The sequence below is a fragment of the Pinus tabuliformis genome, chromosome X (genome assembly GCF_031772625.1).
Source record: "Pinus tabuliformis cultivar Carrire ecotype Pingquan chromosome X, CPIR1, whole genome shotgun sequence".
In the NCBI taxonomy this organism is placed as follows: Eukaryota; Viridiplantae; Streptophyta; class Pinopsida; order Pinales; family Pinaceae; genus Pinus; species Pinus tabuliformis.
In genome coordinates, this window is record NC_142308.1 from 358,717,695 (window position 1) to 358,735,421 (window position 17,727).

General features: G+C 37.2%; 1 protein-coding gene across 1 annotated transcript in view; it reads right to left on the bottom strand.

Annotated features, from left to right (window-relative positions):
* Window positions 1-1,441: 1,441 nt before the first annotated feature.
* The window catches only part of LOC149139982 (protein MRG1-like), a 353,221-nt gene continuing 336,935 nt past the window's right edge, over window positions 1,442-17,727 (bottom strand). The window contains exon 12 of the mRNA XM_089448612.1: window positions 1,442-1,782. Coding sequence (XP_089304738.1) covers window positions 1,744-1,782 — 39 coding nt within the window. The 3' untranslated portion in view covers window positions 1,442-1,743. The remainder of the gene's footprint in view (window positions 1,783-17,727) is intronic.

Genomic DNA, 17,727 nt, shown 5'->3' on the forward strand with positions numbered 1-17,727 from the left:
TTCACATGGTTAAGCTTTGGAAACCTCTAGGAAAGGGGTGAAACTTCTAAGTATTACCTAGGATAACTAAATTCTAAAAATATTAGTAATGGATTATCTTTACTTGTAATTTATATTGGAATAATAATTGATTATAGATTAATTAATATATATTATGACCATTATAATTATAATATTAATTTCTCTTAATATTTGGGATAATAATAATAATATACTTATTTTTAAATTAACAATTGAATTTCCTTGATTTACCTAATTTAGCTTTCTTCGAGAAATATTAACTAACTAATTTAGTGGTTTGACCTGGTCAAAATTAGCCGTTAGGATTTAGCTGTTGGAATTTCTGCACACTCTATTTATTCTCGCTAAGCCAGATCAGTTCTTCAACTTGTCCTGACGATGAACCACACTGATTGGTTCGAAACACGTCGACAAAAGATTGGTTATGTGATTTTGCCGAAGATATCTAAACAATGTTATGGATCACAGAAGTCTAAATTCCTTAACCATTATTATTGTTTTGTGAGGGAATTTCTACACAAATCCTTCATATTTACGCTAATAGGCGTGGTCTATATTGGAATTGGACTTGGAGAATTTTGAATTTTTATTAAATGAATAAACAAGATTTCGTGTAAAGGGAATATTCTTCATCTTATACACCATCTAATGGATGAAATCAAAAGTTATTCAATTTCATATCAAAAAATAATAAATTAAATTTAAATATTATTTCTTTGGCCACTTGTTAAGTTGAAGTACTCCATTGTCTTCCATTCTTCCACTGGTTAGATCAACTCATCAATTGGAATCAAATTATTAAGGGAGGTGCTACCCTGTGTGAAAATTCCTTTACTCTCTTTGAAGGGCATCAAGACAATGACAGAAATAGTTAAAGATTGTCAATAGCTTATTGAAAAATGAAAATGTGCCAAAAAAGTTTAACATATATATATATATATATATATATATATATATATATATATATATATATATATATATATATATATTCAAAAATACTATGAAAAAGGACTATGACTAAACGTTCAAATCTGTTCATAACATTTACATGTTATTGGGCATATGTTATTAACTAAACCACAACATAGGAGCTGCCAGTGAAAGCCTAAAAGTAAATATGTTTATGAGGAAATGGTTTAACGTCTATGGACATATATCAACCACATTTACCAATGTGGTTGTGCTAACCATAATCTATATATAGATATATTGTACCCTAAATGTTTTGATGCATTATTTTCAAAATCCATGTCTTTGTAATGCCTTTGGTTTTATCAAGATAGTCAAACCCACATTTAATAGCTCCATATAGGAATGTATCTCTATGCCTACTTTTTTACAACGAAGAAGACATTTGAAGCATGTATAATTTTTTTTATGTAAAATTAACTAGTGGATGCAAAGATATATTTTTTTAGGATTAATCTTTAAACCAGTTTAATTAATAAATAAAAAGATTTATGCTCAAAAACGTGATACGATATGATCACATTGCTTTACCACTCAACAATGGCCAACCTTGATATACAAATTCTACATATATGATCACATTGTTTTACCACTCAACAAAAGCCAACCTTGATTTACAAATTCTACATATAGCATTGTTGACCAGCTCACCAAAAATCAAACCTTTTGAAAAGTCAATCACATATGAAAACAAGTCAAGACCCTATCTAGTCTCTTGTCTCCACTTCCGGGGGGACTTTTGGCCCATCGTAGTTAGAAAGGAAAAAGTTGCTTTGATTTTTCTGTAAAAACCTGCACATTTAACACAAAACATTTGAAATAAACTCCTCAAAATATTGGCCGAGAGTGTTATACCGTGAGCTTGCATATAAAAAAAATTCCAACCCAATAAATTAAATTGCAACCCAACAAATATAATTTGTCAAAGCTCACACTTTAAGAGAATATAAAAACATATATTTGATAAATAGAATTGTATGAACTGATGTTAAAAGAGTGTTATACCATGAGCTTAATATAAAGTTTTTTCCAAACCAATCAATTAAACTGTAACTCAACAAATATTGTTTATCAAAGCACACACTATAAGATAAGATAAAAAGCATATACTTGATACATGTTATCATGCCTCATTGGTGATTAAACAAATAATTAGATACAATCCATGGAAATTTCTTTGCACTTTTAATTAGAGTTGCAATAATACAGGGCATGTTGTCTTATCTCCATTTCCCTTTTATCTATTGAATTTTTGTCTTATCTCCATTTCTCTATTATCTATTGTATTATCTATTGCATTTTACCATAGGCCCTCTATTATCTATTGCAATAATAGAGGGCATGTTGTATTATCTCCTTGATTTCTCTAACATCTATTGCATTCTACCACATAATTAAGTTTTTCCTTCATTCCCTTCCAAAAGGGGACAATTGTACATGATAATAGGTATTGAGAAACTCAACATACAAAGATTACATTGATGCAAATGCACTATACCATAATGTAGTGTCCTTCCAAGTGATTAGATTGCTTTCCCCGGGAACCAACGAGGATCCATAATGTAGTGTCCTTCCAAGTGATTAGGTTGCTTTCCCCGGGAACCAACGAGGATCTTGGCTAGTTACCTAAGTTCTTCCAAGTAATTAGATTGCTTTCCTAGGGAACCAACAAGGATCTTGGCTAGTTACCTAAATAACCTATTGGACAGAAGTTAAACCATTAATGACCTTCAAATTGATGGTCAAGAACCTTTCTTGGAGCTTGAAATGCAAGTTTCTAAACAAAAAGGAACTAAAGAGAGGATGATTAGTGTAAATGGTTATGTAGAGTAACGACACACCTAGATGGCAGCATGAATAATGGTTTCTTATATTGGAAATCACTTGTAAAAAAATGTTTCTATTAATGTGTGATGGAAAGAAAGGAAAGAAATGGATATCTTGCTTGACTAGAAATAATGGAGGAACAAACCATAAGCTCAAATCATGTATTAATGTCTCTATAATGTAATTACCTTATAGGTTAGCAACATGTTAGCAACAAGATATTAAATGTTAGGATACATGTTAAGAGAGTAAACCAACATAAACTATATATAGTGATATAAATTGTATATACATGATGTAAAGGATTGCACAAGCGTGTATAAGATATTAAATGTTAGGATACATGTTAAGAGAGTAAACCAACATAAACTATATATAGTGATATAAATTGTATATACATGATGTAAAGGATTGCACAAGCGTGTATTATCACCTTATAGGTTAGCAACATGTTAGCAACAAGATATTAAATGTTAGGATACAAGTTAAGAGAGTAAACCAACATAAACTATATATAGTGATATAAATTGTATGTACATGATGTAAAGGATTGCACAAGTGTGTATTTATCACCTTATAGATTAGCAACATGTTAGCAACAAGATGTTAAATGTTAGGATACAAGTTAAGAGAGTAAACCAACATAAACTATATATAGTGATATAAATTGTATATACATGATGTAAAGGATTGCACTAGTGCGTATTTGATCAACTTACCTCAACCTAGCCTTGTATATTTGTCTCATCATCATTAATGATGAGACACTATTATTCTTTTCATATGTATACGTCCAGAATATTGTGTATGTGCTCTAAAATAAAATAAAAAAGAGCCCTATGGAATAAATCAGTCTAGGCTTCTTTTAAGGGGCAATTAAAGATTGCATACCTTTACGCATTGAAGTTCTCTACTAGAAGGTTTGCAAATTACCCATATAGCTTTACGTAATGGTGTGTCCGTGTTCACTATGCAAACACTGCATCACTTCATCTTACTTAGAATTTAATCGAGGAGGCATGCGTTGTATTATAATAATCATGGCATTGCAAATTACCCATATAGCTTTACGTAATGGTGTGTCCGTGTTCACTCTGCAAACACTGCATGACTTGGCCAACTTACATAGAATTTGATTGAGTAGGCATGCGTTGTATTATAATAATCATGACAATTTCTTTCTAGTTTTCCTTGTTGTCTAAGTTAGATAATCCAGATGTCAATGATCCCATCAATGTCTGATGAAATTTTCAATGCCGAGGTAACCCTTAGAACACGGGGTAGGTTAGATGTCTAGTCAAAAAAAAATAATAATAATCATGTCAATTTCTTTCTAGTTTGCCTCGTTGACCAAGTTAGATAATCTAGATGGTAATGATGCCATCAATGTCTAATGAAATTTCCAATGCCAAGGTTACCTTAGAACACGGGATACGTTAGAATCTAGATGTCTAGTCAAAAAAATTTAATAAAAAATTAAACAGACAGCAAAATGGAATAGAGATATAACCTCACTTTAGGTTATGACAAGAAAATTTTAGCAAAACATATTATAATGCATTAACACCATATCAATGTTGTAGCTTTAGGTTATGACAAGAAAATTTTAGCAAAACATATTATAATGCATTAACACCATATCAATGTTGTAGCACCTAATCCTCCACGTCTTTATACCTTCGTATTTATACCTTAATGTGTGGCATGGATGGTGTATGGATGATTCCTTGGTTGTTTTGCGATGGGCATGCACAAGTTGGAGGTGCCTTGTCCTTGTGTTGCTAAACCTTGTATGGATGTTTATGTGGCTTTATTCCTTGGTTCATTTAAAACCTTTACATAGCTTGGTGACCTTGTGCAGGCTGGTCACATGGAGGCTGCTTGCTTGCTTGTGAGGATGCCTTACTTTGGAGGAGAAACACTTCGAATTTTGAAGGAGGGCGTTGAGCCCTAGATGGCATGGACACACTTGGAGAGCTTGCATGGAGACCCATACTTAATGTTAATTTTAGTGTTAGATTGTGTTCTCTGCTGTAGATAATTGTATTTTCAAACCTTTTCAACATGTTGATATAACATTCACCCCATAATATCATTTCATCATTAGCAATTATGTAAAGAGAACAATAACATCAACAATGCAACGAAACAGTAAAGAATAATAGAAGAAAATCATACACAATAAAGACACAAGGATTTAGGTCAGAGACCAGGGCAAAACCCCACAAGGGGGAAAACCCAACCAGATTCTTCTTTGTTAAAATTGGCAACTAGGGCCAAACTCCATGTGGATAACCTTATTTATGGCTTCTGATATTTTTCCTAAATTCCTCTCATCGAGAGGTGTAGGATTGATCTAAAGATCATCCGATTTCGATAAGTATTTATGGAGATATGAATTTATTTTGATTATGGACAAATTGTCAAGGTCGGACAGCAAACTTATGTAGGCTCAGAAGCCCAACAGTCATGTCTACTCAACCTCAACGTTTGCATATAAATACAAGGAGCATTCTCCTCATTTGGACAATTCAATGTTACTTGGGAGCGGGAGCGAAAGCAAGGAGCGGGAGCGACATTTTCAAAAGCTCCTGGTTTGGGAGAAAATCCCGGAGCGATTTTTAAAAAAATATATATATATATTTTATATTTTTTAATTTTTGATACATATATGTCAACAAAAACACGTAGAATGATGAATTAGATATAAAAAAACATAAAAAAACATAGATTGATCATTGAACCATATCACATCAATCATCTAGAAGTTATAATCTTCATCAACCATGTCCACAAGTTAGTAACATACATATTACAACTGCAACATATTGAGTCTCGTGAATCATGATTCATCAAATTCAATCTTAAAGTTTCAACTTCAAGCTTTCAAAATTGAAAATTCAATATATAACATTTATCATCATTGATCACCAAAGTTGTACTTGTAAGCTAAGTTTAACCATTACAAGAAATAATATCTTAGATATTTCTAAGTTCTAAGTTCTAATTGTTAACATGAAATGAAATGTTATAAAATGAAACATGAATAATGAAATGAAATGAAACAACTTTAGTCTTTCACGAAGCATCATATTCATAATTCACAATCATTACCAATGAGTTATAATTGCCAACTTCAAACTTCAAATTTTCATAGTCACAGTCATATATTGTTTACAAAAAAATATCATTATGATATGAAAGAGTCAAGAGTCAAGAGTCAAGGACTCAAGACTCAACAGTTATGAAAACTAATAGAAACTAGAAGAGACAAGTAAACTGTAAATCTACATGTGGCCCTTGCCACGAGTATCCAAGAGTATAAGTAGGTCGTGGTGGTCTCCCACACAGACTGACGACCAGAACTAGAAGGCACATGCCCTCCACGTGAGGGTGTAGATGGAGGTGGAGACAGCAAAGGAACAAGACTCGGAACTCGAGCACTGCTATTGGATGGTGGAGGTGGCATGGCTGTTGTAGCTGCTTCATCTTCATCCCTTAGAAGTTCCTCTTCCAGTTCTTCAAGATGTATAGTGCCATCCTCCAAATTGTCTTCCTCTGGGTGGTTGTCCCAAATTTTATATGTGGGATCCTCATAAGCCCGATCATAGTAATGACTCAACAACCTCAAGTTGTAGTGCACATAAACCAAGCTTTTTGCCCGGTTTTCATTGAGTCTCTTTCTTTTTACATTATGTATGAAGCTGTAGGTGCTCCAACACCTCTCTGCAGAAGAAGTATTTACAACCTGTGAAAGAACTTTTTTTCCAATTTTGGCAAAAGTCCCTGGCTGCCATATGTTTCCCACCATGTGAGAGAATCAAATCTGTCTCAGTCTTCCATTGCATGGAAGTTACCAAACAAACCAGTGCCACTGAAGTATTTGCCTATTTCAAGGCACACAGCTGCACATTCCTCCCTGTACGGTATCAACTTTTCTAATGCTTGCAAATATCCACTAGTTACCTCTGCATCTAAATGGGGTTTGGTCCTAATCCCACCCCCTAGTGCAGGTTGGCACAACTAAGATGTAGAGTAGTATTTTGGCATAAGGATATACGCCAAGCAATGTAGTGGAAGACTAAGTTTATTCCACTGTACACACACACAATCGTGAATCAGTTTGCAAAAGTCGAGATCTCTGTTATGAACAGTATCTTTTATTTGCCCCAACATGTTATCCATTTGCTCATACACCTCGCCAATCACTGGTTTATCTGTATCTGCAAACCGAATCATGTGATAAATGGGCTTGGTGAAATCCAATACTTGCCTCACACTTGTCCAAAGCTGACCATCAAGAGTGGCCTCCTCCACCAGTTCAAAACCTCGCCTGTCAACTGCATTTGTAGACCTTTCCTTTAATACCTGCCAATGTGGACTTGATACCATGCTAGCCAATGACTCTCTTACCTTCAACAGGCGCCTGAAGGTGAGGTAATAGCTACCAAATCTGGTCTTCGCAATCTTCAACAACTGCAATCTTGAGTGACTGTGGAAAAAGCCATGGGTATTGCTATGATTTGTAATAAATTTTATCATTTGTTTTCCTTTCTTGTACAAATCACCAATCCATTTGTATTGTGCATTTTTGTTCTTCACAACATCATGCATCAGAAGGTTCAATGTGTGAACCAAACATCCAAACCAAAATATGTTGGGGTATTTATCCTCAATAATTGCTCTCGCTGCCTTACAATTAGGAGCATTATCAGTGATGACTTGGATGACATTGTATGGCCTAATACGGTCAATTGTTTCAAGTAATGCTTCTGCAATGTTCATGGCGGTCTTGAACTTGTTTGAGTAATCATATGCAGTTAGAAAGCTGGCACCACTAACAGACACAGCAAAAACACTTATCAATGGCTTGCCTTTTACATTTGTCCATCCATCAGATACAATGGACACCCCATGGTCAGTCCAAGAACTTGTCATTCTATTCAAAGAATGTGATATTTTTGCCTTTTCATGATCAAGTCCAACAGTTCTTGCCTTGTCATACCCAGGGCTCTTGTATCCTTTAGGGGCATCATTTATGGCAGAAACCATTTCGTGCCAATAAGGTGAGTGAAGAACATTGAATGGTATCCCACATGCATAGAGAAACTTGTAAACCTTTGAAGCCACATCTTTCCTACACCCCTCATCAAGGAAATCTGATATAGTTCTACGCCTTAACGCTGGTGACCCTATGCCTCCATATCCACTGCCTTGGGAGGATGCTGAAGGAGTTCTTTATGCTTGTGATTGTGAGGTTGGTTCAAAGAAACCCCTTGATTTCTAGATTTGTATTGGGCTTCCTCCTCTTCCCTTATGTATTTGGCTCTATCTGTTGCTGACACAGCTGCACAAGTTTTGATTCCTATTTGTTTATCTCCATCCCATGGCCTTTTCCTGCAGAGGTGTTTTTTGGCACGGGTGTATGAACCTGTGTAATTATTGTTGCAATGTGGGCAATGAAATTTAGTGGTTCCACCCCCTTTCCCTGCTTCAGGCCTGTTAACATATTTCCACAATGGGGTTTGGTTTTGTTTAGTTTTTTGAGAGTCATGTTCACCCTCCTCCAGCTCCTCCTCATCAGGGTTTTCATCAAATCCACTTTCTCCAGCTTCTCCATCCCTCTCTTCAATTTGGCCCCTCTGTTTCCTACTCTCCGGCACCATAATAACCAAATAAGGGACCAAGAAGAGGAAAATGCCAAGAAATATAGCCAGGTCCATGATATTTGATATTTGTAGGCTTTTGAATCTGCAAAATTTAATGGGAATGGGAATGGGAATATGAATGAGAAAATTAATTTAATTAATTTAGATTAATTAATTTAATTTATTAATTTTATTTAGATTCATGATTTTTTTACTAAATAAATTAAACTAATTAAACTAACTAAACTATACTAAATTACTACCTAACTAAGGTTTAAAATACTAAATTACTAAGTTACTAACGTAACTAACCTCTTTGCAGGTTGCTCCTCGGTGCTTGCTCCTCGCTTCTCCTCGCTCCTTTGCTCAATCTCTTTCGCTCTCCAGCTTCTCCTCAACTCATTCAAGTGACAATGAATTTTTTGTTTTGCCCCCAAGTCGTTTTAAAACTAATTTTTTTTTAAATGAAATTTTTTTCGCGTCCGCAGATTTTTTTTCGCGCGAATCGCTCCCGGCGTCGTGCGCATCGCTCTCAAAGCAAAAATTAAACGCTCGGGAGCGATCGCTCCCTAATCACTCCCGAGCTGTAATTTTCGCTCCGGGAGCGACGCTCCCGAACTCACTGGCGATTTTGATAGGGAGCGTAAATTTTTTTATCGGGAGCATGCTCCCAACTTCCTCTCGACCCGCTCCCGCCCAGAACGTGGATTAGGAACGGGTTCGAAGGGGGGGGAGCGCTCCCCCGCAACTCTGGGACAATTCAATTCACTCATCTTCTCTCTATCTCCTATGCATAAAAGGAGCCTCTCTCTCTTTCTCTCACACGTGTAGCTGAAAGGAAGACATCCTAGGGCAAGGACGACACAGAAAGGATGCTAAGGAGCAGGTCATCTCGTTGACCAAGTGTCGACCTTCCAGAAGTGCGGATTGAGTGTGGTTGCCTCTCCTAGGCAGGCTGCAATTTTTGGCACAAAAATCGAGGTGATCTGACCTCTGGTTTTGACCAGTGTTGACTGCCTTAGTTTAGGGCAGTGTTTTACGACTCCGACCAGAACTCCGACTCGGCCGAGGATCGACTCCAACTCCGACTCCGAATCGGTAATGACTCGGCCTAGTCGATTTCAATGACTCGGTCGTTGTAAAAAATACATTAAATATTTATTTTTTTTATAAAAAAACATAATTTTAAAGATTTTCATTCATGTTTCCAAACACATAGCATTATAATATAGATGGAAGACAACATATGATCAAAGTAGGCTCATGGAGCTTCAATTTCCAAGAGGTGAAATACCTAAACCTTCCATCTCTTCCACGGAAGGTCACAAACTTGGTATCTAGAGATTTACCATTGATCCTCTATGTAATGATTAAAGTCATTCAAAAATTCAAACCACAGTTGGCACTCAGACACAAATGACCTAAAAACCAGGTCAAGTCAAGACATATGTGGTCTGACCCACAGACCACTGTCAACTGGACACTCTCCAGTAGAATGCCAAAGTTGTCCATTTCAGCGCTTTTTCTGTTTTTGTGAAGGGATTTTTGATTGGTGAGACCAAACTCCAACAAGCAGCTAGGACACAACTACAACATACCTCTACTATTTTTAGGGTAAACTAAATACTGCAGATTTTCAACAGCAATAGCATCTCAGGCACATTTTGTGATTTTTGTTGAACTAATTTGGGGAGCTAGGGCACAAATTTGCACTTCTCAGGCTGTTTTCACCAGCTAGTTGTTAAGGCAAAACTTTATGATCTGATTTTCAAAGAATCAAGCTTCATCTTGTCACTTCTATGGCAGCTAGAGCACACTTTCAGACCTGATTTTTCACCAGAAAGCACAGCTATAGAACACTTTAAGCATATTTTCAGCGTTGGTTTCTTCACAACCAAGTTTTTCATTGCTAGGGCAGCATTTTTGTTAAGTTTCCGAGATCATTTTGAGTTGAAATAACTCATTTTCAGATCCGATATTCTGAGCAGGAGAAGGGCATTCAGCTGGCCCTCAGTCCTGATATATTTCGAAAATATCAACTTCAGATTTGACATTTCTCAGACATGGCTCGTAAAATTTATAATTATCATTTTCCCATTATTGCTTCATACCATGGTTCATGGCATACTTTATGCATTGTGTACTTCATAATAAAATTACAGACATCCAAACAGATTAATTTCACAGCACAAATCCAAAAAAAAAGTGAATAAAATTTATTTTTTACGCTGCCCAGCCGTTTTCCAATGACTAGGCCTGGTCAATACGGACTCGGCCTGGTTGACCGAGTCATTGATGACTAGGCCGAGTCATTGGATGACTCGGCCTGGTCATCAATGACTCGGTCAACCGAGCCGGTTTGCTGGCCTGGTCACACATTTTTTTACCGGCTCGGTTTGACTCGGCCGTTTCCGAGTTGAGCCGGCCTGGTTGTAAAACAATGGTTTAGGGCTGCAAGTTGACTTCAGAAATCTGCAAATTGACTGACCTTTTGGGGTTGTTCAAGGGTTGTTTCTTCAGGTTGTTCGAGGAAAAGTTGACTGGAAATTAACCAAGTATTTTAGAGGTCAATTTCAGCTACTTTGACCAAGTTTGACTTTGTTGATCTAGGGTTTGTTGCCGCTGATATAAAATTACAGAATTCAGATTTTGTACTATTTCTCTTTACTGAACTATTGAAGATAAAAGAAGATTCGATCAAAGGGTTTCCCCGCATTGGGGTTTTTCCCTGGCTAGCCGCCACATCTTATGTCTCTTGTCTTGGCTTGTTTTCTGTTGATCATTTAATGTTCTATCTGCACTTTACTTAATGCATATGTGATTGCTAATCTGTTGCTAATAAGAAGAAAAATAAGTAAACTGCTCTAAGCATAGAACATACCATAATTTAACATTCTTCTATTAGATATTCATCAAATGTTCCACTAAGATACAAAGTACATTAAGAATGAGATGCATCAATCACACGAGGCCTCCAAGACCCAACCCAAGTCAGTTCACAACTTCATTTGTGCACTGAACGAAACAAGTCCAAGTGACATGCTATCATATCATTGTCACATACAATATCACATTTTCCATAAGAGTCATTGTCACATTTTTCATCCATCATGTTATCACTGTCATCAAGAGTATGGTATCATCAAAGCGACTGTCATGAACATTGTCATAGCAAGATCACTGTTATGCATCATCCATCATGTCACTGTCACCATGTATCGTAAGCAAGGTCACTGTCACTGTCAAGGTCATACATCAAGATCCCTCTTATGTAACATGTTCATTGTCACCGTCAAGTAAATCATTGTCAAATCTCCAAGTCATTGTCATCATATAAGAGCAAGGTCATACATCAAGATCTCTGTTATGTAACATGGTCACTGTCACTGTCAAGTAAATCACTATCAAATATCCAAGTCATTGTAGTCATATAAGAGCAAGGGTCACTACCAACATATAAGAGTAAGGTCACTGTCATATTGATCACTCTCTATTAATAAGGGTATTTCCATCAAGGTTATTCTCGCCATATCAAAGGTTACTTTATCAATACCTTAGTGTCATAACCTATCTTGATTGTCATACATGTTACTGTCCATATGCCAAAGGTAAGCAAAGTGTGAGTCACATATTGAGAGTTGCTAAGATAGATGAGTGCCACAGAACTAGATAAACGAGCAACAAAAAAACGAGTCTCATAGATAAGATAATGTGAGCCATAATTAACCTCTGCAACCCTTGTAGAGTGCGAGCCACAAAGATATGTCTTTGTGAGGATATACGAGCCACCATGAGGAGCCATCGAGCCACTATGTCACTGTATCAATAGTGTGCCACAAAGATGCTAGATCAAGCCATGAAGAAATACAAGCAAGCCAAGGAACAATGCAATCCACTGTAATGTAGCGAGCCAAGTAAATAATGTGATCCACTGTAACATATCAAGCCAAGGAAACAATGCAAGTCACAAGACTTTAATACGAGCCATAGTGACATATCGTATGCCACAAAAATGTGATACCAGTGGAATGAGCCACTGTAATTTAATTCAATGCCAATACAATTCGATGCTTCGATGCCACTGCGAATACATGAGCAATGCATCTATGATGATATGAATCACCGAGCCACTATTGTAGTGAACAACAGATGGTTGTTACGTGCCACAGAGAAGAAGGATCTGAGTCGTGGAACAAAAGTGATGCCATAAAATATATCGTGCCACAGTCATATGTGTGATCCTTATAGTTTAATCATACGAACCATTATAAGAACGAGCCACTGACATTCGCACTATTTCATAAATATAGCCTCAAACCTTTCGCCATTGAGAGATCTAAATTATGCTTTGAGACGAGGATCGATCAATATTTATATACATTAAAATGGACCAAAATAGATGCCTTCAAGCCAACTTTAGAATTTGGCGGGAAATACTTATAAATTCAAACTTTGTTCAAAATGATATTTAAATATATTTACCTTTAATGATTGCTTTAATAATTATTTGCCCAACTAGACTTTTCCACATCAAACAATAATATTTCCTTTAACCACTTTGAATTCTTTCTTTGGGGCGAGATGGGCTACTCTTGAGGTCTTTGGATTTCTATGGGGAAATTCGTCTCATAGTTGCCCAAATTTCAACACTCCCTCTCAGCTAGCAAGGAATTTCCATCTGCATCATAAATCTCATTTTAGATGTCTTATCATGTCTCATCTCATCTCGTCTCATTGAAGAAGAACAATCCACAACCGATGGTAGGGGAGATCGATTAGATCCTCCAAACCCTGCTGGTCTCTAGGTCAAGTTGCATGACCTTCATCTCAGCTGCATCAACAAGACATCCATCTCATCACATCACGTCTCAACTTGTCTCTCCTTCGATCATCAACTAAACAATGATGTCTCTATTCATCATAAGGGAGCTTCGGCTTCCACCCTATATCCACAGACAATAGGGGAGATTAATCTGCCAGCCTACATATCCGATCGACAATAGGTAGGGTCAAAGTTGCGAAGGAAACCCCCCCCGAATCCACTGTCGAAGCGCGTTCTGCTCGGGAGCCACATCGGGAGCACACTTCCTTCAAAAAAAAATTGTTCCATATTTTTTCGGGAGTGAACGAGGAGTTGGTCGCTCCCTAACCGCTCCCATTTTTTTTAAGCGGGAGCAATCGAGGGGCAATCACTCCTGACTACTCCCACCTAAACAAATTTTCTCCCCGTGGTTGAAAAAGGCACGACCATGCAGCAAGTTTTTTGAGGGAAGGGAGGGGCCAAAAGAAATTAAAGACCTTCTACCCTCCCACAATTCACCATTTGCATATTGTGAGAACAAGAGAGGGCTTTTGGAATTCGATCTTGCATTGAGGAAGATTGAGAGGGTTGCTTGGGAGCTTGAGGAGCTTGCAAGGGAAATTGGAGCTTGGGATTGAAGGCCAAAGAGGTAAGACCTAGACTCTAATCTAGCATTTGTGTTTTTTATATGTTCATTGTTAAATGAAAATGTTCTCTTCTCTCTTTCTCATTCCCATTCCTCCATTTTATTGGAGGCAAGAATCGATAACTCCACCAAAGTTTAAAACTTCAAACATCATGGCTATATGTCTTGGCATTCTCTTGATGTTGGTCCCTTTTCTTGCTATGATGGTGTTGGGGAATAGAAGAATGAGTGATGAAGACGATGAAGTGGGTAGTGGAGGATTTGAAAATGCCAGAGAGGAGTACCTTGGTGAGGAGGAGGAGGAGGATAATGAGAGTGGAGATGATAAGGGCACAAAAACCAAACCAGGCCAAAACCCATTGTGAAAATATGTTTCTAGGCCCGCATGGAGGAACGGGGTGGAACCACTAAATTTACATGCCTCCATTGCAAAAACACTTACACGTGTTCATACACCCGTGCTAGAAAGGAACTCTGTGGGAAAATTCCATGGGATGGAAATAAACAAATACGAATCAAACTTGTGGAAATGTGTCACAACATCAAAGAGCCAAATACATAAGGGAAGAGGAGGAAGCCCAATACAAATCTAAAAGATCAAAGGGTGACTTTAAACATGACACCAGTAGCCCACAAATCACATAGACTAAGAACTCCATTAGCATCCTCCCATGGTAGTGGATATAGAGGCATAGAAAAACATCCCTTTAAGGCTTAGAACCATATCGAATTTCCTTTACGAAGGGTGTAGGAATGATGCGAATGCAAAATTTTATTGGTTTCTCTATTCATGTGGGACACCATTCAATGTTCTTCACTCACCTTATTGGCATGAAATTGTCTCTGCTATTAAAATGCCCTCAAAGGATACAAGAGCCCTAGGAATGACAAGGCTAGAACCATGGGACTTGATCATGAAAAATAAAATGACAAATTCTTGGAATCACCATGGGGTATCCATTGTATCTAATGTTTGGACAAATGTAAAAGGTGTTGAGAAATCTAGGGGCAGCAAGTTAGGTGATTTTTCTTTCTTGATAACTGCTTGTGATATCATTTTATTTATCTTGATTAGTTCTTTCTTCAACTTGATTATTATTGTGTTCTTATCATCAAACAACTACAAAACCATAAAGAACAATAAGACAAGTGGACGCAAGATATAGACGATCAGCCAGTGCCAAAACCTCTCCATTTGAGAGGAAAACCCACTAGAATTCTTCTCTTCTTATAGAACTTCCACTTACAAATTCCAAGACCTATGACCCTTGACAAAGACCCCTCCAAGACCAAGTCAACCTTTCTTCTTGATGAGCTTTCTTTCCAACAATTTCAACCACAGCAACTTCGACCCTAGTAGTTTCTTATGCAACTTCGGCCCAACAGTTCCTTTTGGAAATTCGACCCAACAGTTTCTTTTGGAACTTCGACTCAACAATTTCTACCCAGCAGTTTCTTTTGCAAATTCGACCCCAACAACTATCCAGCACTTTGACTTGCCTAATAGCTTTCAGCACTTCGACTTGCCTACTAACTTTCAACATTTGGACTTTCCCAGTAACTTTTAACACTTCGACTTGACCAACAACTTGTAAAAACCCTAACACGAGAGAGAGAGAGAGAGAGACCCAAAACTTCGACTTTTCTCTTCTTTTTCATTATTTTCCATCTTTTATCTTGAGGAGATCGAACTTACTTGAGAGGGTGTCCAAATGAGGTCGAGTTCCTTCTTATATATAGGCTTTTGAGGGGTACAACGACTTGTCCCTTCATGTAGGTCGACTTGATCTTTCCACTATGACGACGTATTGGAGGGTCTTTTGACTCTACTATGATTCTAATATTTTTTTTATATGTAACATGCCCAAATGGGTCTTCAATAGATGGCAATGACTCCATTCAATTGACTTGTAGACTAAATGACAAGCCCTAGAAGAACTCAATGGGTGCTTGACCTAAAAATAAATTTCCCTTGACCATGAAACCCATGCCTCAAGAACAACAGTGATAAATTTATTTTCTCTTTACATCAAATACATAAAATCATGATTACATATGTCATTATGAAGACTAAACCTAGTAACATATTTCAACACTCCCTCTTAACTAGAGAGTTATTCATAATCCATACAAGGTACTTGGACATTCTCAATATGAAGAATTCTCATAAGAAGAGTCAGATTGGTAAGCCATCTCATTGCACCATATCAACTAGCATTGTCACATAGCAAGGCCTTGACTAACAACTCTATCCCTCCACAAGATCAGAGCATAATGCTGGCAAGACCAATGACTGATAGACACCATCATCATTGTTTCTCAAGAAACATACCCCACTTGTGTGTTCACAAGTTATGTCCTTCCAGGACTATTCTTATCTTGGATTCCTAATTCTCAAAAAATATCGATCATCTTCGACTACTCTTATCTTGGATGCCCTACCTCATCCTCAAATAATGTCGAATGTCAGATGCTTACCCAATCCTCCATCCTTTCTTCACAATATGAAGACAAGAATGATGTGTCTATCTCTCCCTCTCAACTAGGGAAGATATACCCATTCCTATAAAAGGAATGTACCCAAGCTCCCTCTTATCTAGGGACTTGTCCAAGCTCCCTCTTAACTAGGGACTTGTTTCCAACAACTTTCTGCTCTTTGGTGGAGATCATTGTACCTTCAGTTGCTTGTAGAGCTCCTCCTTTTCAATGTCATGAATTTCATCTATATCATTATGGAGCCTTCATCTTCTAGGCTTTTCTTCGTAGGGCATCGGTCATCCATCACTTTCCTTCAAGAACCATATTAGTCATGTCATCCTTGTATTTATCGAAAAGTGATCTTCTAGTCCACATCTAGCTTTTCTTCATACCGCTACCTTTTCCAAGTCATGTTATCTATCAAGATCTTTCATCCAATCACATGAGCGCTAGTTGTAGGTGACATCTACAACTCTCTTTCAGTAGCCCTGTATCAGCCCATTCAGATGTTGTTCAAAAATAAAAAATGAACATCAAATCAAAGTTACCTTTTGTGATGGCCTTTCATCATCACATCTACTTCTTGCAATATAAACATCCTTCTATATGTAGATGTCCTGACTCCTAGCCAATTCTTCGGATGTTGATTTCTTGTGACTATAGTTGCATCTTTTACGATCTCTTCTTTCTTTCTTCACATATTGCTTCCCAGGAACGTCCATCCATAGTTCCTTCATCTTTGTCGACTACCTCATATTCCATATGAGGGCATATTATGTTGATTTCAGCTTGTCAATATGTGAACCATGCCTTCATGCATCTTTCCAAGGGAAAAGATCCCTTTTCTTTGAGCATGCTCATGAGGTAGAGCATTTGTCCATGTTGTCTGCAACTATATGATGACATGACTTAATCTATCAAACATATGCATACCTCTTTTCTCCTTATGGTCATCTAGACTTCCTTCAGCAACTTCCCTTCCTTGCTTGAAAGTTCTTCATCCATTTTGACATGTTGCATTCCTTTGTCACGATACCATCATCCTTCTAAACAATGGATTCCATACAAGCTGAAATGATAAGAGAGACACTTGCTTCTTCCAAGAGAGGTGAACCTTCTATGAAAATTCCAACAGAGGATCTTGATTATCCTCATCCTGCAAAATGCTCCTTCCTACTGATGATGATGCATGATGAACTCTATGCCATATGACTTTCTTCTACCCAAAAGTACTACTTATGCTTTCAATGAGGTTACCAAGAGCTACTTCCTTTCTATGATGACTGCTACAACCATGTGGACTTCTACTTCAGCTATCCTTTACAAGATTCTATAAT